We start from the raw sequence: 25,763 nt of genomic DNA on the forward strand, positions 1-25,763 counted from the left end.
CTCTGTTGCTAAGGCAACTGACTCCGCGCCAGCCCCAGAGAGAGGGGACTTGAAACTTCGGGTCTGGGGATGGTGGGCACCCTCCGTGTACACGGTTTTCGGTTTTGTTTTTCACGGTTGGAAATGGGCAGGGAATACAATCGTCAGTGGAGATGCTAGATTCCTCGCCTGCATTCTCCGTACAGGGCGTTATACAAACAACTTCTTCCAAACCAGACACCCCCTTTGGCGCCTCGCCGCCACAGAGGCGCCGGCGACTCCTCCCGGCGCGGACTCACTTCCGGCCACAATAGTCCCGCCCTCAGGGGGCGGGAACAGCCCGCCTCCCTAGAGCTTCTCGCGGTTTTTGGGACAGAGTGAGGCCTGCGTCACTACCGGCCGCGAGACTTCAGCTCTCCGGCGATTGGTCCGATTCCGCGGCCGGTGCAGGACTTCCTGTCCGGGTCCCGGGTTTGCACGTGCGGTGGGGCCTGAAGACGCCGCGGTGAGCTGGCCCTTGCGGCGTCCCAGGACCTGGAGGTGTAGTCGCCGCTCTTTGGTGTGAGCGCCCGGCGGCCGCAACATGGTGGGCGAGCCCGGTGGCCTGGGGGGCGTGGCGCTCTGGGTCTGCGGAAGCGCGGCTGGGTCCTTCGGTGCCGGGGGCCGGGAGGGCTGGTCCGAAGCTGCGGGCAGGCGGCTCGCGGCGCAGGGCAGGGTCTGGGTCACCCTCACCCCCTGGGGCACACTTTGCAGCCTACAGTGTGTCTCCCACGCCCAAGCGCCTCCTTGGAGAATGGCCTTCCCTTTACCCCGAAAACCTCTGCCAAGCTGGGCGCAGATGCACCGCCCTGTGATGCACGGGGTCCGGCGGAGAGGGGGTGTCTGCCCGTCAGTTTGCTCTGGGGGAAGGAACTTGTGGGAGAGCCTGAGCTTCGTCCCGAAGCAAGGCGGCTTACTCAGCTGGGATGATGCCTTCTCAGCGTAGAAAAATCACGGTGGGGTAGTGGAATAAACACGTAGAAAGGAATGGCGGGTCTCACTGATTTCAGCTGTTGTGCGTGTTTGCACACAGTACAGTGGGGCCTTGACTCCGTGATGGAGCTTGTAACTCAAATTACTCGTATGTCAAATCAAAAAGTGAACGAGTGAGACACATGATGCTGGGCTGATGTTGTGGCGTTCACTGTGACGTTCGCTGGGCCAACTAGCGGTGGGGTATCTGAAGCTGGCTCGTAACCCGAATTTTAGCTCGCAACTCAAAGCAAAAAATCAGCCGAGAGACGGCTCGTATTCGTTAGTCAGGACACTCGTAAGTCAAGGCCCCACTGTAGTTGGTACATGAAGCGTGTACCCCGCTTGCATCTGCCTTCCCCGGGTTTCCTGGTGGCAGGCTCGCTGTCCTGGTCCAACCTGTCGGGGACCTCCTCCGGGCACGTTGGCTAAAATCACTCTTCAGTCATTTTGCACAACACCGTCTTTCTCTTTACCTGAAATCACTGTTCTTGATGATTTGCTGGGGAAGAATAGGGGCTTGTCTGACTTAGCCATTGCTGTATCCCCAGCGCCCATGACAAGGTCTGCCTACAGAGTAGGTGCCCACAGCTGTTTGTTGGAGGAGGAAGGTGAGTGTAGGTGTTTCAAGAACAGACTTGAGGTTGCCTGCCCTGCAAGTGTAGGTTTCAAAAAACCCGTTGATCCTTCACGTAACTTAGCGAAGATGCCCGCGCGGACTGTGACACAAGCCACAGGGGTTTGGGTTCTGTGTTCACGGCGTGTTCCGCTTCTGTCCCCCCGAAGCCTCACAGGAAGAAAAAGCCCTTCATAGAGAAGAAGAAAGCTGTGTCCTTCCACCTGGTCCACCGGAGCCAGCGAGATCCGTTAGCAGCGGATGAGACTGCACCCCAGAGGGTCCTGCTGCCAACACAGAAAGTAGGTGCTGCTGTTCTTCAGCCAGTGAGTGTGTGGGCAGACTGTCGGTGTTTTAAATTATCCCAGCCAGCTGCCATTTTCAGGTAACTGATCTTCAGGGAAGCAAAACCTGTGACTTAATTTCCAGTAAATGTGCTGATGTTTACGTCGTGCGTACTCATTTTGAGTGAGAGGATGAATCGCCTTTATTTGGGATGTTTCAGTGAGCACATCCTGCGTAATGATAAATATGTACTAAGCCATCAGCTACAGTACTGCCTGATGTTATTTGGGGCACAACCAAAAGCTCAGTCGCTGCTTTCCCGAAGATCCTTCGTTTCATAACCACGAACTGCATTTTGCCTCCTGGTCACTCGTCTCACAAAATGCAAAACATTGCAACTCGTAAGTCAGCTTTAGAAAGTGCCAGGGAGCTGTTAAAGCAGCCGTTCTCAACCTGTGGGTCGAGACCCCTTTGGCAGTCAAACGACCCTTTCACAGGGGTCACCTAAGACCATCCTGCCTATCAGATATTTACATTATGATTCATAACAGTAGCAATATTACAGTTATGAAGTAGCAACGAAAATGATTTTATGGTTGGGTCACAACATGAGGAACTGTATTTAAAGGGCCAGAAGGTTGAGAACCACTGTTTTAAAGGGTCGATGTGCTAATTAGCAGTCAGTGTACTTGTTAAGCATGGGTAATGTGAAAGGAAGTGTTGGGGAACATTGGGCCTATTTAGCTTTTTAGTAAAGCCAGTTTTTCTTTGTGTATAAATACAAGAAATTATACTTAACCTTTCAAGGCCCCTACTCTATGATAAAACAAATTGCTGTGTGTGTGTGTGTGTGTGTGTGTGTGTTTCTTGGCTTAGATTATTGCACAGAAACATCTACTGAAAGGAGGAATTGGTTCCATTTTAATTTCATGTGACACAATAGTTTGGAAGCTCTGTGTTTTCTAAATTTGTTAAGAATTCATTGTCTCATTCCTGTCAACCAAAGTGTCGATGTGCCATCTGCCTCCTGTTCTGAAAGCTGTGCTCATTGGAAGGTTCCTGTGCCTTGATTTTGGAAGAGGTAGTAGTTCCATTTTGTTTATTATCCTAGAAAAATGATGAAGAGAGGCGAGCGGAACAGAGGAAGTATGGAGTGTTCTTCGATGACGACTATGACTACCTACAGCATCTGAAGGAACCGTCTGGGCCCTCAGAGCTGATTCCCACAAGTACAGTCAGTGTACCCAATAGGAGAAATGAAAACGAAGAAACTTCAATAATTTCAGTAAGACTTTTCAACAATTTGTGTGAGAAAGAGTGTGTGGGGGGTGAGTGAAAAAAAAACAAAACAGTTTTATATCAATATAACTTTGGGCAAGAAATGGGGCAGGCCATGTTCTTACTGAAAGTGGTGTGTGAGTGCAGGTGAGAGTAGGCCACCTGTTCTTTGGTGGCAGTTATTAAAAGTGACAAGTCTTTGACAGGGTTAGAACTTTTGATAGATGTGGTCATGTTAGATAGCACTTTAATACTTCATTGTTTAAGTGCAAGTGAGAGCACAATAGTTATATGAAACTAGAGGCTCGGCGCACGAAATTCGTGTGCGGGTAGGGTCCCTAGGCCTGCTCTGCGATCAGGGCCATCTTCCCCGGCTGCCAGCAGCCGGTCCCGCCACCCCCCCCACCCCCCACCCCTGTTCTCTGTCGGCTGGGGTGGGGTTGGGGGGGGGGGGGAGGGAGGGGCTAAGAAGTCGGCCTTTCCCACCCATTAGCCGGCCCCGCCCCTACCGTGGGTCGCCCTCTGTGTGTGGGGCGACCAGCGCGGTGGGAGCCTTGGCCAGGCGCCGCCCACATCCCCTGCCACTCATCCCTGGTTCCCCGTTCGCCATTAGGGAATGGGAGCCTGCTGGCCGAGAGGTGATCAGTGCACCTCATGGTGACTGGTTGAGCAGTCGTTCTGGTCATTCTGCCATTAGTGTCCATTTGCATATTACCCTTTAATTATATAGGATTGGTGCTACCAGTTTAAGTTCCTTTTTCTGCATCATGCACCCATCTCCCCAAGCAAAGTCTATCCCCATCCCCTTTGCCCATCTCCACCCAGTTACCACCCTCCTTTCCCTCTTGCTGATATCACACTGTTGTCTGTGTCTCTGTGTCATGTGTATATGTTTTTTGGCTGATCCTTTCACCTTTCATTCAGTCCCCCTTCCCCTGACATCTGTCGGTCTGTTACATGTATCCATGCCTCAAAGTATCTGTTTTGTTCGTCAGTTTATTTTGTTCATTAGCTTCCACATATAGGTGAGATTATGCGGTATTTGTCTTTCTCTGACTGGTTTATTTCATTTTTAACAGAATAAGGCTCTTAAATGGACACTTCAATGATGTTTATAAAGATGTATGCATTATCTTTAAAGACAAAATTGCCATTGGCTTTCTGTAGCACAGTGCAAAAATGTACATGAGTCCCATGAGCTTTTTTAATCTTAAAGTAATTTGTAACAAACCACCAAAATTAAATCAGAAATCTTGAATAAACCCTAAAAAATACCAGAAAATAAGGCAGTACAAAAATTAGTACTTAAGTAGCCCCTGATTTTCACGTGGAGGAAAGCAGGTGCTGCCGTGGTAGAAAGCAGGGTGGGCAAAAATAGGTTTACAGTTCTGAGTACTCCAAAGAGTTTATTTTTGTGGTATTACTTATTTTTGTGTTATTATCATTTTGTATCCTTACTTATGACTTATCTTTAAATAATGTTGGTTGGTAATTTAACCTACTTTTGCCCACCCCTGTATTTAGGAGCTACTACAACCAATAAAAAGAATCCCATTCCTCTTTTTAATCACTATCAAAACCAGGGGTCCTCAAACTATGGCCCGCAGGCCACATGCAAATACAAATGTTGTATTTATTCCCGTTTTGTTTTTTTACTTCAAAATAAGATATGTGCAGTGTGCATAGGAATTTGTTCATAGTTTTTTTTTAAACTATAGTCCGGCCCTCCAACGGTCTGAGGGACAGTGAACTGGCCCCCTGTTTAAAAAGTTTGAGGACCCCTGATCTAAACTCTTAATTGTGTACACTCTTTGACTGTTTCTCAATATTTAGAAATATCTCCAAAGGTAAATTCACTAAAAACAAGGTTCCTCCCTTCTAAACTGCTAAATTCCAAGGATTAATAATTGCCAAGTATCTTTTTTAAAGACCACATATATGTTTTACCACAATTTTACAAAATAATGTAGTATACAAAAAAATCATTACATTGTACATTTTAAGTGGGTGAATTGTATAGTATGTGAATTTTATCTAGTAAGTCTGTTTGCTAAAAAAAAAGGACTCTATAGCCCTGACAGGGTAGATCAGTTGGTTAGACACGTCCTGATACACCAAGATTGCAGGTTTGGTCTCCAGTCAGGGCATGTACAAGAAGCAACCAACAAATGCATAAATACATGGAACGACAAATAGATGTTTCTTTCTCTCTCTTCCTCTCTCTGAAATCAGTAGAAAAACTAAATACATTAAAAGGACTCGATAACAGAATACCAGGTATTTGCCCAAGTTTATGCCATAGAGTAACTCACTTTGGAAGCCATGACAGCTTGCTGGGTATGCACTACTGTATGTGGCCTTTGCTCATGCTCTTCTGAGGCTTTCAGTGCAGCATGCTGCCTGTGAGCCAGTGAGAATATACATCTCAGCTTCATGCCTGCTGCTCAGCTGAGGACAGAGTAGGTGGCGAGGTACATGGACCGATAACATGTGCTGGTGACCCTCACATTATTAACTGTTTGGTTGAAAAGGTGAAACTAAAGCATAAGGACTAGTCAGAAAATATGTGCCAGTACACATTGAAGTAGATTGTATGGTGTGTGAAGAGAGGGGAGTCCACAGCAGTGGGAAGTTCTAGGACAGTAATCAAGAAGGGCTTCGTGGAGGGAGGAGGAGCTGAGCTAGCCACTAATGGGTGGGTTCCATTGAAGAGGAAGGAAAATTCCAATCAGAGGAAGGGACGTGAGGTAATATTGTGAATCCCAGAACCTCACTAAAACATGCTGATTCCTGAAGGGGTTGTGAGGATTAAATGGAATAGTATACTGGAGAAAGCTTTGTGAAGTATTGCAGGGAAGTTGCTTTGAAGCTGATGGTGGAATATACATGTTTAAAATGTATAACTGGAGCACAAGTGAGAGAATTCAGAATGTGATTGTATTAGTTTCCTAGGACCATTGTCACAAATTACCACTGGGTGGCTTAAAATGGCAGAAATTTATTTTATCACAATTGTAGAGGCCAGAAGTGAAATCAAGCTTTCCAAAGGGTGTAGGTTCCTTCTTGGGGGCTCGGAAAGAATCTGTTCCCTGACTGTCTCCTCACTTCTGGTGGTTTCTGGCAATCTTTAGTGTTCCTTGGCTTGTGGATGCGTCACTCCAGCATCCCCCCCTGTGTGTCTTCCTGTGTTCACATGGCCTTCTTGGAAGGACATACCAGTCATTGGACTAGGGTCCACCATACTCAATTATCCTCCTCGTAACTGATGACATTTGCAAGGATCCTGTTTCTAAGTGAGGTCACATTCTAAGCTTCTGGGTGACCATGAATTTTGGGAGAACACTTTTCAGCCCAGTAAAGTAGTTCCAGAAGTATTGTTGAATAAACTAACCATTGTGTAATTCTTTTTTTCAAGACCACTGGAATTAAGTTGCCTTCATCAGTGTTTGCATCAGAGTTTGAGGAAGATGTTGGATTGTTAAATAAAGCAGCTCCTGTTTCAGGTGTGTTTAATTTCTTTGCCCTTTCAGTGGAGCTGTGTTTTACAAAAAGAAACTTCGTATAGTAATAATTCAGAGTTTTGTTCCTGATAAAGTGTTGAAACAATTGAGATGTGTCTCAATTCAGATGAGAGATGGTTAGGAAGGGATGAGTGTAATTAGCATTCTTTTCTTTTATTGTCATCAAATTCTTAGTCTTTGAAGTTCCTATTTAGAGAGGAAAGTAGGAAAGATTATTTTTCATGATATAGTGGGGGACTTTTAACCTTGACCTAACCTCTTATTTTACTGAAGGAAACAGTAATATTCAATTAGCCTTACATACATATAGTGTGATCTTGGAAATACTTCATGTTAGCTTTTAAAAGTTCTCCCAGGCCTTGACCGGGTGTGGCTCGGTTGGAGTGTCATCCCGTACATCAAAAAAGGTTGTGGGTTTGATTCCTGGTCAGGGTTCATACTTAGGTTTTGGGTTCAATCCCTGGTCAGGGTGCATATGGGAGGCAACAGTTTGATTTTTCTTTCTCTCTACCTCTCTCTCTCTCAAATCAATAAACATATCCTCGGGTGAGGATTTAAAACCAAACAACAACAAAAACAAAAACATGTCCTGAGGTGAGGATTAAAAGAAAAAACGTTTTCCCAAGAGTATGGAAGTACCTTCTATATATACACACACACATACAAGTCTAATATGCAAACTGTCCCTTCGGGAGTTTGATCGCTCGCTATGACGTGCACTGACCACCAGGGGCCAGCGTGGAACGAAGGAAGGCCCCAGCTGGGGAAGGGAGGCCCCGGCCAGCAACCAGAAGGCCCCATTGGCCCAGATCGCCAGGCAGGCATAGGGACCCTACCCATGCACGAATTTCATGCACTGGGCCTCCAGTTTTATGTAGACATCCCATTTATCCATCTATTTCACATACACTGAAAAATTATGTTTATGTTCGTTGGTTTTTTTTTGCAGTACCAACGTATTTTAGAACAAACACAGAAGTAGTGTTCATTTTGTTTTCTTAAATAGCTTTAATTTTTTCCCAATGGTTAATATATTTTACTAGAGGCCCGGTGTACAAAATTTGTGCATGGGTAGGGTCCCTAGGCCTGGCCGGCAATTGGCTGATCAGGGCCTTCCCCGCTGCTGGCCAGGGCCTTGTTTTGTTCCGCGCCGCCCCCCTGGTGGTCAGCACATGTCATAGCAAGCGATCGGTCTCCAGGTGCACTCCTTTGGGGACAATTTGCATATTAGGCTTATATATAGAGAGAGAGAGACAGAGACAGACTAGAGGCCCGATGTACGAAATTTGTGCAAGGGGCTCGGCCCTCGCAGCTCCAGCTTCATCCAGAAGGACGTCCAGAAGGTTGTTTGGCTGTCCAATCTAATTAGCATATTATGCTTTTATTATTATAGATGGAGATATAATTGACATATTACATTAGTTTCAGATATACAGATAATTTGATTTATATATTATGAAATGATTATCACAATAAGACTACATTGTTAACATGTAGTTACAAAATTTTTTTGTGATGAGAACAATTTTTTTTTTACTTTAATTTTTTATTTTCCAAGTATAGTTGACATGCAATATGATACTAGTTTCAGGTGTATAACTCAATGATTGGGCATTAAATAACTTAGTGATCACCTTGAAAAATCTAGTACCCATCTGATACCATACATAGATATTACAGTATTATTTACTGTATTCTCTATGCTGTACTTTACATCCCCATGACTATTCTTTAGCTACCAATTTGTACTTACTAATCTTCTCACTTTTTCACCCAGTCCCTCAACCCTTATTGAGTAAACTTGCCATTGAGCATTCATTTATTAATTCATTCTACAGGTTTTTGTGTTGCCACTGTTCGACAGGGTTTTGGGTTAAACCAGAATAGCATAGTCCCTGACCAGAGGGAATTTACCCTAAGTTGGGAAAGATAGACAATAAATGGGTAAATACCACTACAGTACAAATGGGTAAATGATGAAGCACCAACCAAGCCTGGGGGAGTTTTCCTAGGGAAAGCATGTCCAAGTTGATTTCTTAGGGCTGAGTTAAGCAGGTAGATGAAGGAGAGTGGGATGGGAAAGAGGGTATTCTGTGCAGACAACTGTGCAAAAGCAGGACAGCGTGAATAGAGGAAACTGCACACTCTGCGCATGCCTGGAGTGAAGGGTCAGGATTACTAGGAGCTGAGGCTGGAGAGCCAAGCAGGAGCCATGATGAGAGGGTGTTGGAAGCCATGTCAGTTTACAGGTTTGGACATGAAACTTCTCCTTGAACTCTGTAGTGGTTTTACTTATAGAAGAACCTAGCTGAAGAAACGGGTTGGGATTTACTAAAATCTCAGTCTGAGAAGACAAGGTATAATATAATAGGTTACAGATATTTAATTTGAGTGACTTTTAACTGGTGAGAGTTATTTCTGACAGGTGAATTTAAAGTCCAGTTTTTTCCTACAGGTCAAAGCTTTGAATTTTGCTTACTAGACAGTTTAACATTGTAGACCTGTAATGGAAGGGTTTTTCCCCTTCAAACCCCTCCCCTTTTTTTTTTTCTTTTTTTAATATAGTTCTTTTTTTATTGATTTCAGAGAGGAAGGGAGAAGGAGAGAGAGAGAGAAACATCAATGATGAGAGAGAATCATTGATCGACTGCCTCCTGCACGCCCCCCACTGGGGATCGAGCCCACAACCCGGGCATGTGCCCTTGGCCGGAATCAAACCTGGGACCCTTCAGTCTGCAGGCCGACACTCTATCCACTGAGCCAAACCGGCTAGGGCCCCCCTTTTTCTTTTATTTGCAGTCATCCATCTCTTTCCCTCACTTGACTGACTTAGTGTTCTTAATTATTCTTTTATACTCTGGCATATAATAGGTACTCAGATTATCTTAGTTAAATGAAGGAACGATGCTTTCTTGGGGAGTTATTACTGAATTTTTATTTTTCATCTAGGGCCTCGGCTGGATTTTGATCCTGACATTGTCGCAGCCCTTGATGATGATTTTGACTTTGATGATCCAGCTAATCTGCTTGAAGATGATTTTATTCTTCAGGCCAATAAGCCAACAGAAGAGGAAGAGGGAATGGATGTGCGGTATGTTTGGTTTGTTTCAAAGCAGGATGACCTGACTGCTGCTTCTTTAATAGGATATCAACCATAGAACACTACAGCTGAAAGACCTTCAGGACTTGAGTCTGAGAATTCTGTGTTTCAGCAGACAATGTGAGATACAAGCCATCAGTAGGTGGGGCTAAAGTCCAAGTTGCCTGATTGCTAGTTCATCACTTTTCCAACCGTGCCAGACAAGACTAGTCAAGCAGCACAGCTGTTTTCCCTAAACAGTAATCCTCCCTGAAACACCCTCAGGTTTTACTGTGTAAAGGCATTGGGTTCTGTTGTTTATCAAGTTGTTTTGACAGTTAATTTATGACTCTGACTTTAGGAAATCAGAGGCGGAAGATGGCAGTGAGTGGGCAGATGTGGACGATGAGAAGGAAGAAGGCAGTGATGACAATGACTATGACTCTGCAGGCTCATTCTCAGATGAGGATGTGTCTACCCCTGGGAAAACTCCGGGGGCTCTAGAAAATCACTTGTTCTGGGAAGAGGAAACAAAAAGTCGCTTTACTGAGTATTCTATGACATCCTCAGTTATGAGGAGAAATGAACAGCTGACCTTACATGATGAAAGGTTTGAGAAGGTAAGGTTCCAATCAAGGGCCTTTTAATATTAGTTTTTAGTAAATTATATATGACATTGGAACCTAACGCTAGAACTTTCAGCATGAGAAACAGCCAATAACTTTTATTGAAACAGACCATAAAACCACCTTAATTTTAATTCTGGAAGGAATGCAGATAGGTCAAAAGATGGCTTATCAAACCTTCCACTGATTTTGCTCTTAGACTGATAATATTTTGATTCCAAACCTCTTCAGTCACAGTTCCTGAGATTAAGCATAAAGGAAATGCCATTTTTCCCCATTTTTGTGTGTATGTTTTTGCTCACTGATACATCCCAACGCCTAAAGTGGTATCTGGCATGTGGTAGGAGTTTAAACTTTGAACTGTTCAGTAAATGATGGATGGATGGATGGATGGATGGTTGGATGGATGGATGGCTTCCTAAGATAAAGGTTCTAACTTTGCATTTCACTAAGTACTAGTTTCCCTCTTCTCAGAGAAATAAGCAAACTGTTACCATGAATAACCTCATTTCAGGAGTTACATCACCCTGCTTACTCTCTTACAAAGCCTGGTAGTGTGAACATCATTGAATAGTACAGTAAACATCATCTAAAAAAAGAAGTGAACTTTGTACATTAGTTTGCAAAATTAATGAATTTGAAAGTATCTGTAAAATATTCTGAGTAAAGATTTCTGCCTAGCATTTTGCTCTCCAAGCTGAATGGAGTAACTGTCTTCATTGTCATGTTAAATGGCAACCTACTTACAATCTTAAAAGTGATAGGTAGAACCTCTTCCACATCATATTATGGTATTGAATCCTGATAATATTTTCATTGTAGTTGTGATCATGGTGGTGCCTATGTTGTGTAGGATAACTTTAAATGCTGTATTCTTACTGAATACATTTATTTTCATGGTATCTTCTCTCTTTATATTCAAGTTTTATGAGCAGTATGATGATGATGAAATTGGAGCTCTGGATAATGCTGAATTGGAAGGTTCCATTCAAGTAGACAGCAGTCGCTTAGAGGAAGTTTTGAATGACTACTATAAAGATAAGGCAGAGAAGTATGGTGACTTTTCCTTGTTTACCTGCTTTTTTCATTTTCAAATAAAGTAATTGTGCACGTGAATTGAAAATCACCTAGTCAGAATCCAAATGAAGAAGATGGTACATTTTCCATAACCTTTGGCTCCCATTTTCATATTAAGAGTTCTGAAACTGAACATAACATTGGATGGGAACATACTGAGAACCACTTTCTCTGGAACTTGTCCAAGAGTAATGATCAATAACTGAGGGTGAGAGTGGGACGTGTACAAGGTCACGTTCCACTTGAGAATGAGAATGAGATGGTGCCTCTAGCCTCTTTGGCTAAAGAATTATTTGACTTCATATATACATTCTTTATCTTCCTGAAATGCCAGGCATCTGAGGAGTAGGTATTTATGGCTTAAAGAAAGACAAGAGCATATCTCTCCAGCCGGATTAGTAGAACTTTCCAGCCAAATGTTTGGTGAATCAGCACCCACATTAAATGATTCCTCTGAGAAACTAATGAGGTGTTTACATCTGCTAGAGAGGTCTGATGTTTGATGATCACTATCACGCAGATCCTGCAGCGGGGTAAGAGCTGCATACTTGGAGTGAATTATTTGAATCCTTCGGAGGGACAGATGGGCTAATGCTTTTTGAGGCTTTAAAAAAGATTATGTTTTAGAAAAGCGCCTTTATGTGTAATGTGTTATATCCTTGCAAAAACGCAGATAGGTTTTTCCTTCCTGTCAGCAGAATGAACAGCCAGAACCTGCTGGAAGCAAAAGGCAGGGAAACAAAGCTAATTGTGACAGGAAATGAGAAGCAGGACACCTGAGTGTGTGGGTTTTTAAAAATTGCTGTTGTTTCCATAGCTCTTTAAGTGCAGGTTGAGTAACATACAGTAACATGGGTGGTGTTCTTTTTCTCCTGTTTTCATTTTTGAAAACTTAACCACAAGTTGTGTAAAGCTGAGTATTCTAGAACCCTTTGAGGATCAAGACTTGCCTGTGAATGAACTTGATGGGTCTGAGGAGGAGGAGATTGTCACTGTCGTTCTTGAAGAAGTCAAGGAGAAGTGGGATTGTGAATCCATTTGTAGTAAGTATCTTAGTATATATTTTGTGAAAATAATGGGGAAATAAATATTTCTGTTATAAACAATATGAAAATATTTATAAGAGAGACTCCATTGTTAGTTTAAACTATGAAAACACTAAAGCTGGGAATATAGTAGGAACTCAGTAGTGTTTTGCTGAACTGAAAGTCTACTTATTAATATGTGACTTTTTTTTTTTAGGTACATACTCAAATTTATATAACCATCCACAACTTATTAAGTATGAACCAAAGGTAAGTGCTAATGTCCTGAGCTGTTTGAAATACGCAATGCAGAAAAGGAAGTGTATAAATTATTTTCTCACATCAGCTTTATCTCTAGTGGCTCCCAACACCATTAGGAAAAGCAACAAAAATGTTGTAAGTGAGCTATTTTTTAATAGGAATGGGAAATAACCCTAAGCCATTTTATCTTTATTTCAGCCCAAACAAATCCGAATATCTTCTAAGACAGGAATACCTCTCAATGTCTTACCTCAGAAAGGATTCACAGCAAAGCAAATTGAAAGAATGCAGATGATTAATGACAGTGATCTGCCCAAGGTGTCAACCCAGCCACGCTCTAAAAATGAAAGCAAAGAAGATAAAAGAGCAAGAAAGCAAGCTATAAAGGAAGAGCGCAAGGTAAAGGACTTTTCTCAGATATGAGATTTACAGAGAGCTGGTGGCAGGGAGGTCATGCGAATTTTCTTTTGTAAAGTTAGTCTGAATCAGTTTGAAGATTTGAATAACGTGAATGTATTCTTGTACAGGAACGGAGAGTAGAGAAGAAAGCTAACAAATTAGCCTTCAAACTGGAGAAAAGAAGGCAGGAAAAGGAGCTACTGAACCTGAAGAAGAATGTTGAGGGTCTGAAGCTATGAGGGTGGAACATTTAGGGTGAGGTGCATTCCCCTTAGAGCTCCTCATTGTGTTCAAGAAGGAATGAGGATCTTCAAAGAGATAAGACTGATCTGCCTTTTTTACTGGCAGGTATTGAAAAGAAAACAGCACAATATTTGTATTTATATCAGCAAGTTTGTAAATACTGTAATATTTTTAAATTTAATATGATGAGCTTAGATTTGCTCTGAAATAAATGACTTCATAAATGTGAAATGTTTAGATAAATTAAAGAAAATGCCTTCATAATTTAAATGGAATTGTGTGTTCTTATTTATTTGTATGGTTGTCCCAGTTGCCTTTTGCAGATGTTCTCAACTATTTCTTTGAAACCGTTCCACTCCTTTTCAGTAAGTTAAGTGGTTTAATTTGCTGTCTGTAGAAAAGTGGCCCGTTTAAACTAATTTTGAAATGCTGAGTGGTAAGAAGAGTTTTTCTGAGAAGGTTCCACTGGTAGGAAGCTGGTGTAAAAGTTACTTCAAAAGGATGGTAAAACTGAGTATTAATGTGGTTGGGAATCAATTACTGGATGACTTGCCTTTGGAATTCAGGAACAGTGAAGACAGGAAACAGAAGAAGGAATAATCAAGAAAACTTCCTTGGCTTCAGTGAGTGCCTGGCTCAAAATCAGAAATAGTTAAACCAGAAAGTTTGTCTTTTAAACATTATTTAATGCTTGGAACCATTTATACTTGATTAAAATACATAGTTGAAAAACTCCCTGCTTTTTTGATGAATTGGGTTGTGTGTTTTTTTGTTTTGTTTTTCTTTTTTTAATTTCTTTAAACATTTTCAAGGCTAAGGCAATGACTCCATCACAATTGTTAATTGTTTGGTAAACTGTGACTTCCTTGCAATAGACAAGTTGTTAGTAACCCTTGTTCATGTGTCCATGACTAATGTGTTATCTGGACTGTTCTGGAAAAGAAATCTGTGAACACTTGATCTGAGTTGGGAACAGAATGGCTGGTGTAGAACCATTTTTAGCAGGTGAGCTGCATTTGATATCTAAGTTAATTAGAAAGTGTCTTTGTCTAATTCATTATTTTATGGCTCTTCCAAAGTTGGTGTTATCTTGTTCACTGTTATAAATTTTAAATCGAAGTCATTGTTATAGGAGTTTTAAAGGAGTTGTGAAAAACAACAGCATTAGGTACTCTGCCAATCTATATATATATAAGGCTAATATGCAAAGTGTCCCCTCAGGAGTTTGACCGCTGACTATGACGTGTGCTGACCACCAGGGGGCAGCGCAGAACATGGCGGGTGACCAGCAGCTGGACGCTGAGGGAGTGAGGGAAGGAGGAGGCGGGGAACCTGATCAGCCCTGATCGCTGACCAGGCCTAGAGACCCTACCTGTGTATGAATTTTGTGCACTGGGCCTCTAGTATTGATATAAAAAACTTGGCTGAAGGTCTTGTCATTACAAAAGTAGGATGCTGGGGAGTATGTATGTAAATGCCAACCTGAAGAAGCAAAGGGTCAGATGATGGTTTGTGATAGTGTTGGGAATGTATTAAGTCCTAAAAGAATTGACCCTTTATTTTGGTAGGTATCTCGATTGAAGGTTCACAAAACCAGCAAGAATCTTAGAGACGTGGAATATTACTTTGGCTTGGTGCTATTCAAATTTCCATCTTATGAGCTAGTTTCACTGTACTTCACCCAAAGGGTTTAAATCAGCACATCACATATTTTGCAGTTTAGAGAATGTGACTATAAGCCACAAGTCTTGGAGAAACATATTGTGATTTATGTGGGTTATCCTCCAAACTTAAAGATCTTAATTTTATTCTGGGGAATAAATTCTTATACAGTATTTTGAATTATTTCATAACATTTTGGAATATTTATGATTTGAGTCATCTGTAAGCAATGCTTGGGAACTTAACATAAGCTCCATGCTAAATATTGGGAGTCCAAAGTGATAAAGGGGGATTTGCCTTCAAGGACTGCATCATCTGAGGAGGCAGGGTGTGTGCAGCAAAATAGGACTAGCAGTGCCAAATCCCTGATAAAGTACCACTTGACGTGAGGATCTGGAAACGTGCTGTTCCCCCTGAAGTGCTCTTATTGCAAATAAACATTTTTCAAGGCTGTGCTCAATTATCACCTTCCCATAAACTTTTCCCTGACCATGTATTAAAAAATGGCACACATATCCTTCTCCTGTGTCCTTTTTTTTGTTAATCCTCACCCGAGGATATGTTTATTGGTTTTTAGAGAGAAAGGAAGGGGGAGAGTGAGAAACCGACATGAGAGAAAACATTGATGGTTGCTTCCTGTATGTGCCAAACGAACCCGCAACCCTTTTGGTGTACTGGCGACACTCCAGCTGATCCATTCAGCCATGCCCTCCCCTGCATTTATGCTCCTTCCCTGCCTTATATTCTTCATAGCATCTATTGGCATCAGATATATTTCACTCTCCTCTCAAACTGCAGGCAGGGAATTTGTTTACCACTTTATCCCCAAGGTCTAGAACAGTGCCTGGCTTTGGGTAAATGATCACTAAGTAGTATGTAAATGAATGGATAGTTGGGAAAGGCCTTTCAGAAAAAAGTTGTTTAAACTTAAAAGGAGCAATGGGAAACAGGATTAATACCAGCAAGAAGAAAGAAGGCCTAAAGCGTCCCAGGTGGGGGGCAAAATCATAAAGAATTTGCCTGCTTTATCTTGAGGACTTAAATTGTTTAAATACTGCCCGTGAGTGGTATAAAGTCACTTTTTCAGATATTTTAGGACTATTACAAGTCAAACTACCAAGAGCAATTACATTTGTGTATATGACCTGTGGTATCTTGTATCCAAACCTCAATTATGATGTCATCGAATCACCTCAAGTGAAGGACAGAACTCTAGAGTCTGTCATTATCAATACCTTTATGTTGCTTCTTCCTGTGTGCTGATAGTATGTTTTGTCCAGCTTGTTCCAGATAATGCAAGGAGAAGGTAAAAATTCTAATGGCCTCACATTTTAATTGAGAAACTTACAGGAGAATTTTTAATAAACACATACTCACTATTCAAGTTAAGAAATAGAACATACAGGCCACCTGTGGGTCCATCTTCCATTTCATTCCATTCTCTTATGTACTATACAGACTTCATTACCTGTATGGTATCCCTAAACACAGTATTTTATTTAGATTTGAACAACTGAGAAGTGTAAATCTAGCTCTATGAAGGCAGTATTTGCCACCATTTGATGAAGACATTTTTGAGAAGATGGGCTGAATAATCTGAGTCTGATTTCAGCTTCTAGAGTTTACAAGAGCCCTATGTGGAGATGTCAGTGAGCAAGGTGATGAGTGAGCCCCTGGGGGGACATACGTCACTGCAGTTGGAGCATCCTGGATCTCTTGTAGAAATATCTTTAAATATGCTTGTTTTATATTTTTTGCTTCTAAGCTCACCTACCCCCGTCTCAAGAGAAGATCAATGCAGAACCTTCCCATGGAGTAAAATGAGTATCCTCAGCTAATCTAGATGTCCGACTATGAAGGGGAGAGCAGGCATCTCATTGGGACATGCTCAAACAAGCCAACTAGAGCACAGTGGGAACCAGATATACTAGCATAACTGTTCTCCGGTTACAAAGGCAGCGAATCTCTCAGTCATAACAGTCTTCAACATGTCAGTGTTTTGAATCTCACACCCCTACCCTGGACTGGTAGCCCTTTGGTGTGGGTGCCCAGATGTTTTCCTGGGATTTTTTTCTCTCTCTCCCGTGTTGAATTGCCTATTTGCTCACCTTGTTGTGGAGCATATCCTCCAGCAATTCTTGAGTCAGGGTACACGGGGTATAGACTTTGAAACCTTGAATATCTGGAAATGTATTTATCCTACCTGCATATTTGATTGATGGGTATAAAATTTTGGTTGTAGATTATTTTCCCTCAGAAATTTAAAGGATTTGTCCCATTTATTTCTATTTTTACTGTTTGGAATCTGAAGTCATTCAATCCATGACACTTCGTATGTTACTGGTTTTATTTCTCTGAGTTGATAGACTTTCTAGTCTCCAATGTTCTAAAATTTGACAATGATGTTTACTGGTATAGATCTATTTTCATCCTTTCAACTAGGGGGTGGGTGTCCTTTCACTTCTGGAAATGGTTAATAATTGTTTTTATTTCCTTCCTTGTGTTTTCTCATTTTCTCTCTTAACTCCCTATTTTTTGGAGTAGGCCAGTAGGGCCTTCTGGACAGGTACGGCTTATGTTTCTCTCCCTTTCTATGTCATTTTACTTTCTAGGAAATTTCCCTAGTTTTATCTCCCTACCTTCTATTGAGTTTTTAATGTCTTCAATAAGTCTTTTAATTTCCAAGAGGTTTAATTTTCCTTTAAATTGCTTTGTTTTGGTCTTTTGTGCTAGAGACTTTCCTCATGTCTTTGGAAAGTTGTGTCCATGATTAAGATTGGAGGAAGAGAACACTGGAAGCTTTTAAGTGGATGAATAGTGTTTGATGGTTTTGAGCTTTATTGTAGGGTAACCTGGTTGAGCTGTTTGGTACTCTCCCCAAGGTCAGCATCTTCCCTCTTTCCTCAGAGAATAGTTATATTCCCAGGGAAGTTTTTGTGTCTTGGGAGTAAAGGACTAGCAAGCAGAGTTCTGTGAGCCAAGTAGAGGAAGGTATGTATGGGGTGTTCTCTGCTCTCAGCATTGCTATTCATGAGGTTAATCACTAGATTATATACATACATACAAGGGTTGTCCCCAGAAAATGTACACTCTTACATTTTCTGATAACTCAATTGATGTTTCTTTCTTTTCAGATTTGACCCATTGGAATTAATTATTAAAAGCGTGTATACATTTTTTGGGGACACCCTGGTGTGTGTATACATGTGCACATACAAATGCATATACAGTTAATTCTCATCAATGGAGTCCCTATTTGCAAATTTGCCTACTCCCTAAAGTTTGTAACCCTAAAATCAATACTCATGGCACTTTCATGGTCATTCACAGACATGCATGCAGCAGTTATAAAGTTGAGTCACCTGACATGCATGTTCCCAGCTGAGGTAGAACAAGCCTTCTAGTGTCAGCTCATGCTGTAAACAAGTGTCCTTTTCACGGTACATTGGGTGTCACATTTTTCATGTCTGTGCACTTCCTCTTGGTGATTTCGCTGTTTAAAATGGCTCCTCAGTGCAGTGTTGAAGTGTTATCTCATGTTTCTAAGCACAGGAAGGCTCCAGTGTGCCTTACGGAGAAAATATGTCTGCTGGGTAAACTTCATCTGAGCATGAGTTATAGTGTTGGCCCAGAGTTCAGTGATACTGAATCAAATATATTTATTTAAATAAGGTCTCTTTAAACAGAAATACATAAAACAAGGTATGTATTGATAGATTGATAACAATTTCTGACCAGCGGCTCACAGGAATCTAACCTTGTATTTCCCCCCAGAATAGTAAATCCAGTGTTTGCTCACTTAGTGCTCACAGAGACTTTATGGAATGTAACTACCACAAATACTGGGAATCAGCCATATGTGTGTGTGTATCTACATCTACCGACACACACCTTCAGCTGTGCTTCGTGTTGATGCTTGCACTGACCTCTTTCACCCTTTCTGGAGAGTAGACCTATGCTGCCGCTGGGGAAGGGCAATCACCCAGGGAGTGTGGAGTAAGGGAAGCGTCTAGGAACCTTAACTTCTTAGGAAACTTGCTCCCCAACCCCCCATATTTTAGCAGTCTCTTCCTCATTTACCCTGTCTCAGTTCCAGAGGTGCGTGCTGCTCCAGGGGCTCCTGTGACTTTGAAGGGTTCTGCTGTGCAAATCTGGATGGTTCTCCGTTCTCCCTCCTGTCTGCTTGGGAAGTAGATTTTGATGTAGCTTTAAGTCCTCCAAGTTGGTTACCATGTTCATCAGCTTTCCAGATTTCCAATTTTTTTTTGTTGTTGTTGTCTTTTGTCCCTGTCCTTGTGTTTTTCTGGCTCTCTATGTCCTTTTGTCTGTTTACAGTACTCTAGTATTTTGGGGCTTAGGGAGAGAACAAATATTGATGGGCTGTTTTCTCTGCCATCCTAACTCATTCCTTTTCTAGTTTCACAAGTCATGTTCCTGAGATAAGTTAATAAGTTGAGGTCATATCAGCTTTGCCATATGGCCTTGGAAGATGTCGAAATTGCTAATGTTTACATGTTCTGGATTGTAAAGGATTTAAGAGTGCTTTGACTGGCTAGCAAGGGAATGAGAAAACATCTCCCTTTTTATTTCTTTATCATGCCTTTATAAGGAAATGTGAATTAGTAGGTGTTTTTACAAAGCATTCTTCCAACTCAGAAAGAAAATGTCTAGTCAGAAGTAGAATTTTTCCCCAAATTTCGTTACAACCATAATCCTCTCCAAGCTTCTTATAAATTTTTTGAACTGAGATCTTTGTAATGCTTATTTTTCACTGTCAACATGCTACACAAAACTGTTGATCACTTCCAGATCACTTTCCTTTCCTCATTTAAAAAATTGTCTAAGATTATAAACCAATGTATAAAAGTAATAGCTACTTTAATAATCTACTAAGTAAGACTCTAGCCAGGGTAAAGATAGGAATAGCTAATTGATATTCATTATTTTAGAATCTTTTCTATCAAAAGGGTTGTGTGTTAAGAGTTCAGCATGTTATTAAATGTGTTACAAAAGAGGTTTAATCTAAAAGACCAAAGGCCATGTCATCATCAGACTCCTTCTTTGCTGGTGCAGCCATGGTGGAGGGGGCAGGTCCACCAGCTCCTCTATTGCAGATGAGGCTTCCGATGTTGACACTGGCCAGAGCCTTTGCAAACAGGCCTGGACGAAAAGGTTCAGCATTTACACCAGCTGCTTTAATGAGGGCATTGCACTTAGCCTCCGTCACGGTCACCTCATCGTGGTCACCTCATTGTCGTGTGGGATAAGGACCTAGTAGATGCAGGTGAACTTCCAGACAGGGGCCATGCAGTGGGCACATTCTTAGCAAGCACTTCCAGGCATGGTGCTCGTGGCTGGGTGAAGTGAGGCCCCCCCTCCTCCCCACCACAGCCTTGGCTTCCTCGGAAGGGCCGAGCACCTTACCGGCAGCTGGAGAAAGAGGTTCAAATAGGTTTTTTAAATCTTTTATTCTGATTTTTTAAATCTTTATAGAAAAATTGAAAATGTAGGAAAAAGAAATAAGCACTTTTATTCTTATCACTCAGAGTTAATTACTGCATGTATATATAGAGAGACCTGTATAGTTAATATATCATTAACATTTTCCATGTTATTCTCCCAAAATAATTTCTAATGACTACATTCTCATTTGCTGGGTGGCGATCTTTTTCTGTAAAGACCACGTATAATTTTTGGCTTTGCAAATCATATGGTCTCTGTTACAACTACTCTGCTGTTGTCGTGTGAAAGCAGCAATATATATTATATAAACAAACGAATGGGCATGACTGTTTACCAAGACAAATTTATTTACAAAAACATGCAGCTCCAGATTTGGCCCATGGGCCACAATTTGCCAACTCCTAGATATTTTTAAAAACTTTTAATTTTGACATAATTATAGTTCACAAAGTTTCAAAATAGTATGAGAGCCCATGCACACTTGACCTAGTTTTCCCCAAGTTACATCTTAAATAACTACAGTACAATAGCCAAACCAAGAAATATATAGTTCTGTACCATATTATACATGTGTAACCACTACAATATACAGGACCATTTCATCACCTAAACATCTTCTTCACTCTACTCCTATATAATCACAACAACCTCCCTCCCCGACCATCCCTACCTCTTGGAGGTCACTCATCTAATTTCCATCGTTATGATTTTGTCACTTTGAGAACATTATACAAATGGAATCATACAGTATGTGACTTTTGAGATTGACTACTTTCACTCAGCATTGAGATCCATCCAGGTTGTACATGTATCAATAGTTTCCTTTCTACTGATGTGTAGTATTCCAGGTATGAATGTCACAGTTTATTTAATGATTCACCTATCGAAGGGTGTTTTGGTTATTTCAAAGAATTCTTTTAAGGTTCTAGTGATCATATAGTCCATGTGATTCAGCATTCTGGAACAAACTCTGTAGACCTATTAGTCTCCATGTTTGGTTCAACTGACTAAGTCAAGCTTCTTTCTTTGTTAGTCAAGTTTCCAAGCTGAATGTCATTCAGAATGTGATGGTCTATGTATTTCAATTGAATAATATTGTATCTGTCATTATTTTTTAATTCACTGAACTCTTTAACACTCACTGATTTATAAACCAGAGGTGTTGTTTCTCTAGGGACTTCCATTTGCTTTGCAGGTGAGTACTGACATAATATGGCTATATTTATGGTAACAGTTGAATAAATAGTCTTGATTCTCGTATCAGGTTCAAGTGTCAGTGTTACCACTTATTATCTGTGGTCTTAGAGAAGTCACCTAACTTTGAACCTCCATTTTCTTATCTGTAAATAAGAATACCAACCCTGTCTCACAGTATTACTGTGAGGAGCAAATGAGATTACACAGGAAAAGTGGGAACAGGAAAACACTATACAAGTATTAAAGTAATATTTATACAAATAAACCTTCACTAGTGTTTTAGAAAAAGCAGTTTTATAATTAGGATGAATAGTTTTTATTAACAAGTAAGTATGTGGAGGGTTGGGATATCTTTGCTGGGAAAAAAAAAAATTAAGACCATATTTTACAGAGGAGGCCAAAAGCGCAGAGAGGATGAGTGGTGTTGTTGTATGCTGTAATGGATGACCTGTGTTGCAAATACAATACCATCTGGCAGATGTGAGAAGAAATCATTTAAATCAACAATGTGTGTAATGAGCTACCATCTGATTCCTGTTAATCAAGCCTTCCTTTTTTGAACTGTCTTCCCTTGGTTTCCATGACCCTGTTCTCTCCTGCTTCTCTTTCTGGCTTATCATCATCATCTCTTTGGCCCTCAAATATGGAGTTCCCTCGGGATCATCCCTGTGCTTCTCTTTCCATGACCTCTTCCCTGGCAGTATCATGCCTTTACATCACTCTCCAAACAAAGCCTGCATCTGTGTCTCTAGCCCTGACCTCCCTCATTTCCATCCTGCTGGCTGGCTGACTCTCTTTCAAACTCAGTATTTCCAAAGCTGAGGTCATTTTTCTCACTAAGATGGCCCTATTTTTCAAATGCTCCATTTCTATCCGCAGCCCTACCATCTTCTCTGTCCTCAGGCATCCTTCTCTCACTGCCATCACCCAAATCCCCCAGATCTAGTCATGCTGTCAATTCTTTGACCATAGTGTCTTCCATTTTCTCTTTCCTTTCTATTTCAGGCCTGCAACTTCAGCTTTTTAAATAAAATTCTCTTTTTCCTCCTTTCTGTCACATCAGTCTTCCACAGTTCAGATTTTTCCTCATCAGTGTTCTTGATTGCTCCCCCTGTTTGGAGAAAAAAATCCAGATTTTTATTCTAATATAAAATCTTCCCCATGATCAAACTGCTTTTTAAATCTGTATATACTCAACTCCAGATGAACAGAGAGGAAGTAATATGAAGTGCAACTCTTTTTTTTTTTTTTTTTTCAGAATTCCATAATGTTTTCCCTTTCTCGTGACACTTTGCTAACTTCACTTAATTTATGTACATACTTTCCTCCTTTTCTGGGCTGGACCCACGTATGGTTTCTCTCAATATTCCCACAGAGTTGCATGTAGCAGATATTTATTGAATGAATGATTGGTCCTGTGGTGGAAACGCAATTCTTGTTTGGCCCATGCATTCAATAAGTATTTATTGAGCACTTTACTATGGGTCAGGTACTTTGAGGCATTGGGACATAGTGGGCCCAGTTTCAGCTTTTTTTTTTCTTTATATTTGAGTTTATTCTTTTTTTTTTTTAACCCTTACTCGAGGATATGTTTCTATTGGTTTTAAAGAGAGGAGAAAAGCAAGAGAGAGAAAGAGAAACATCAGTGTGAAAGAGAAACATCAATCAGTTGCCTCCCATCCTCACCCTAACCCGAAACCTGGGTATGTGTCCTGACCAGGAATCGAATCTGCAACTTTCTGGTTGATGGCTCCAGCCAATTGAGCCACCTGGCCAGGGCGAGTTTATTCTTCATTTAACTTTTAAAATACCGCTATGGTTAAGTATTAAAATAAAAAATAGCAAGTACTGAAGATATTGTGATTATAATCCTTCACTCATTCACCACTGCATATAAAATGCCAGCAGTATCATTCACTAGCCCCATCAGGAGGTCTGACCCTGAACACAACCTCTAGGGCAGTGATAGCGAACCTTTTGAGCTCGGCGTGTCAGCATTTTGAAAAACCTTAACTTAACTCTGGTGCCGTGTCACATATAGAAATTTTTTGATATTTGCAATCATAGTAAAACAAAGATTTATATTTTTGATATTTATTTTATATATTGCCATTTAACAAAGAAAAATCAACCAAAAAAATGAGTTCGCGTGTCACCTCTGACATGCGTGTCATAGGTTCGCCATCACTGCTAGGGTGATGTTCCTCATTTTCATAGGCTTCTTCATTGTAATCACACCTCTTTCCTGATTTCAATCAAAGGAGACCGGTTCTACTTGGTCCATTTCATCAGTCTCTTCCACTTCCTCCTTCATTGTTAGGAGTTATTCTCCAGCAAAGATTGTTTATGGGAAGAGAGGAAGCCATTCTCAGGAATATTTACTTTAAATTCAATGACGAGGCAACTTTTTTGTCATGGTCTCTGATAAATTGGCGTGCCTTCATTGAGCACACCTATAGACCTTCCATTCTAGTAGTAACCCTCAAGACATTCCCATTGGATTATTTATGGCTTCATACTAAGTTCTTAACTTTGTACTTAAGTCTAAAGCAAAGCTATCAGGCACTTTGTTCAAGAATATATTTATTAAATAATTATAATTATATACTGGTGGCCTAAAGGATATAGAATTTACCTGTTTAATGGCATGAGAAGAAAACACAGGTGAGTTTACAGAGGATCTTTCTAGAAGAAGTTGGTGGGAAAGAAAAAAAGAGTGAAGATATCGAGCTATTGAGGTCTCCAGTTAGTCATTTCTTCTCAGGCAGGCAATTCCTTGAAACTAACATAATGTGCTCTTGGATCCTATACAGATGGCAATCAGAACTTATTTCCCTGTGAAGTCTGTGGAAGACGCTTTGCAGCAGATGTTCTGGTAAACATACAGACATTTTGTAGATGTGTTTCATTGGAGTTAAATGAACTGTCAAGTTAGTGAGGAGGCCGCAGTGGCAAAGATTAAAGACAGATGTGGAGGGAAAGCACGGGAAGAGGAGTACACAACCTGTGGTTGGCAGGCCCGGAGGACACGGAAGCTGTCCGATGCTGCCCACATTCAAAAGGGAACTTATTAAACCTGGTTCTCTAACTGAAAGGATGCCAGAAGAAAGTATCTTGGCACAGCTGATTGTCTCTTGAGAGGTTTTGGCTCTTTCTCCTTTTCTATAAGCATCAGAAATCCAAATTTTAAGGCCAAAGCACCAGGGAAATTAGCTAGTCGAGAGGAATGAACATTGAATTTGGAGCATCTGGAAACTTGGCTTTTAGCCTCAAATTTGTCACTAATTCTGACAAGCCCTTTAACCTCCCTCTGTTTCCTGCTTTGCCACGTACAAAGACAGAATCCTCCAATTTCAGGCTTTTAATGTAATTTGAACAAAATGAACATAAAGCCTTTTCCAAGATTTAATTGCTAAGCCAATTTCAAGCTACACATCTCGTTTCCTGATTGATGCCTGTAAGGTGGAATAAAGCTTGATTTATTTCAAAGTTAGAGGATCAAACAGGTATTAGACCCCCAACATTAGAAAAAGATTCCCAAGGAAAAAATGATTTAAAAAATTAGATTTATAATGCAGTTGTTAGTTGGGACATTTAGATCAAGGAGACTTACATGTAACTACAAGCATTTGGACTACAAGCCTGACTACGTTTGAGGCAAAAGACTGCAAAATGAGGTTTGTAAGTTTTATTTCTCTGGTGAATTAAAAAAAAAAAAAAATGTCCCTAGCTGGTTTTGCTCAGTGGATAGAGCAGCGGTTCTCAACCTGTGGGTCGCGACCCCTTTGGGGGTCGAACGACCCTTTCACAGGGGTTGCCTAAGACCATCGGAAAACACATATATAATTACATATTGTTTTTGTGATTAATCACTATGCTTTAATTATGTTCAATTTGTAACAATGAAATTGGGGGTCACCACAACATGAGGAACTGTATTAAAGGGTCACGGCATTAGGAAGGTTGAGAACCACTGGGATAGAGCATCGGTCTGCGGACCAAAGGGTCCTGGGTTCGATTCCGGTCAAGGGCACCTACCTT

General features: G+C 41.0%; 2 protein-coding genes across 2 annotated transcripts in view; both read left to right on the forward strand.

Annotated features, from left to right (window-relative positions):
- The first annotated feature begins 431 nt into the window (after window positions 1-431).
- On the forward strand, window positions 432-14,148 carry LTV1 (LTV1 ribosome biogenesis factor). The gene is made up of 11 exons (XM_070417829.1): window positions 432-565; window positions 1,777-1,908; window positions 3,003-3,176; window positions 6,585-6,672; window positions 9,640-9,781; window positions 10,131-10,389; window positions 11,319-11,446; window positions 12,376-12,515; window positions 12,715-12,767; window positions 12,957-13,157; window positions 13,286-14,148. The coding sequence occupies exons 1-11, from the start codon at window positions 563-565 to the stop codon at window positions 13,394-13,396; spliced, it is 1,431 nt and encodes a 476-aa protein (XP_070273930.1). The 5' UTR covers window positions 432-562; the 3' UTR covers window positions 13,397-14,148.
- A 5,953-nt stretch (window positions 14,149-20,101) lies between these two features.
- ZC2HC1B (zinc finger C2HC-type containing 1B) overlaps window positions 20,102-25,763 on the forward strand; it is a 36,370-nt gene continuing 30,708 nt past the window's right edge. The window contains exons 1-2 of the mRNA XM_070419273.1: window positions 20,102-20,129; window positions 24,536-24,597. Coding sequence (XP_070275374.1) covers window positions 20,102-20,129; window positions 24,536-24,597 — 90 coding nt within the window. The remainder of the gene's footprint in view (window positions 20,130-24,535; window positions 24,598-25,763) is intronic.

The sequence above is a fragment of the Myotis yumanensis genome, unplaced genomic scaffold (assembly GCF_028538775.1).
Source record: "Myotis yumanensis isolate MYYU_CA2020_CCGP unplaced genomic scaffold, mMyoYum1.0.hap1 SCAF_6, whole genome shotgun sequence".
Taxonomy (NCBI): Eukaryota; Metazoa; Chordata; class Mammalia; order Chiroptera; family Vespertilionidae; genus Myotis; species Myotis yumanensis.

What these genes read in the sequence shown, in the direction of transcription:
- LTV1 (XM_070417829.1), top strand. An exon ending in TCCTGCTGCCAACACAGAAA is followed by an intron (nt 1,909 to 3,002) that starts GTAGGTGCTGCT and finishes TTATTATCCTAG; the next exon opens with AAAAATGATGAAGAGAGGCG. An exon ending in GGATTGTGAATCCATTTGTA is followed by an intron (nt 12,516 to 12,714) that starts GTAAGTATCTTA and finishes TTTTTTTTTTAG; the next exon opens with GTACATACTCAAATTTATAT.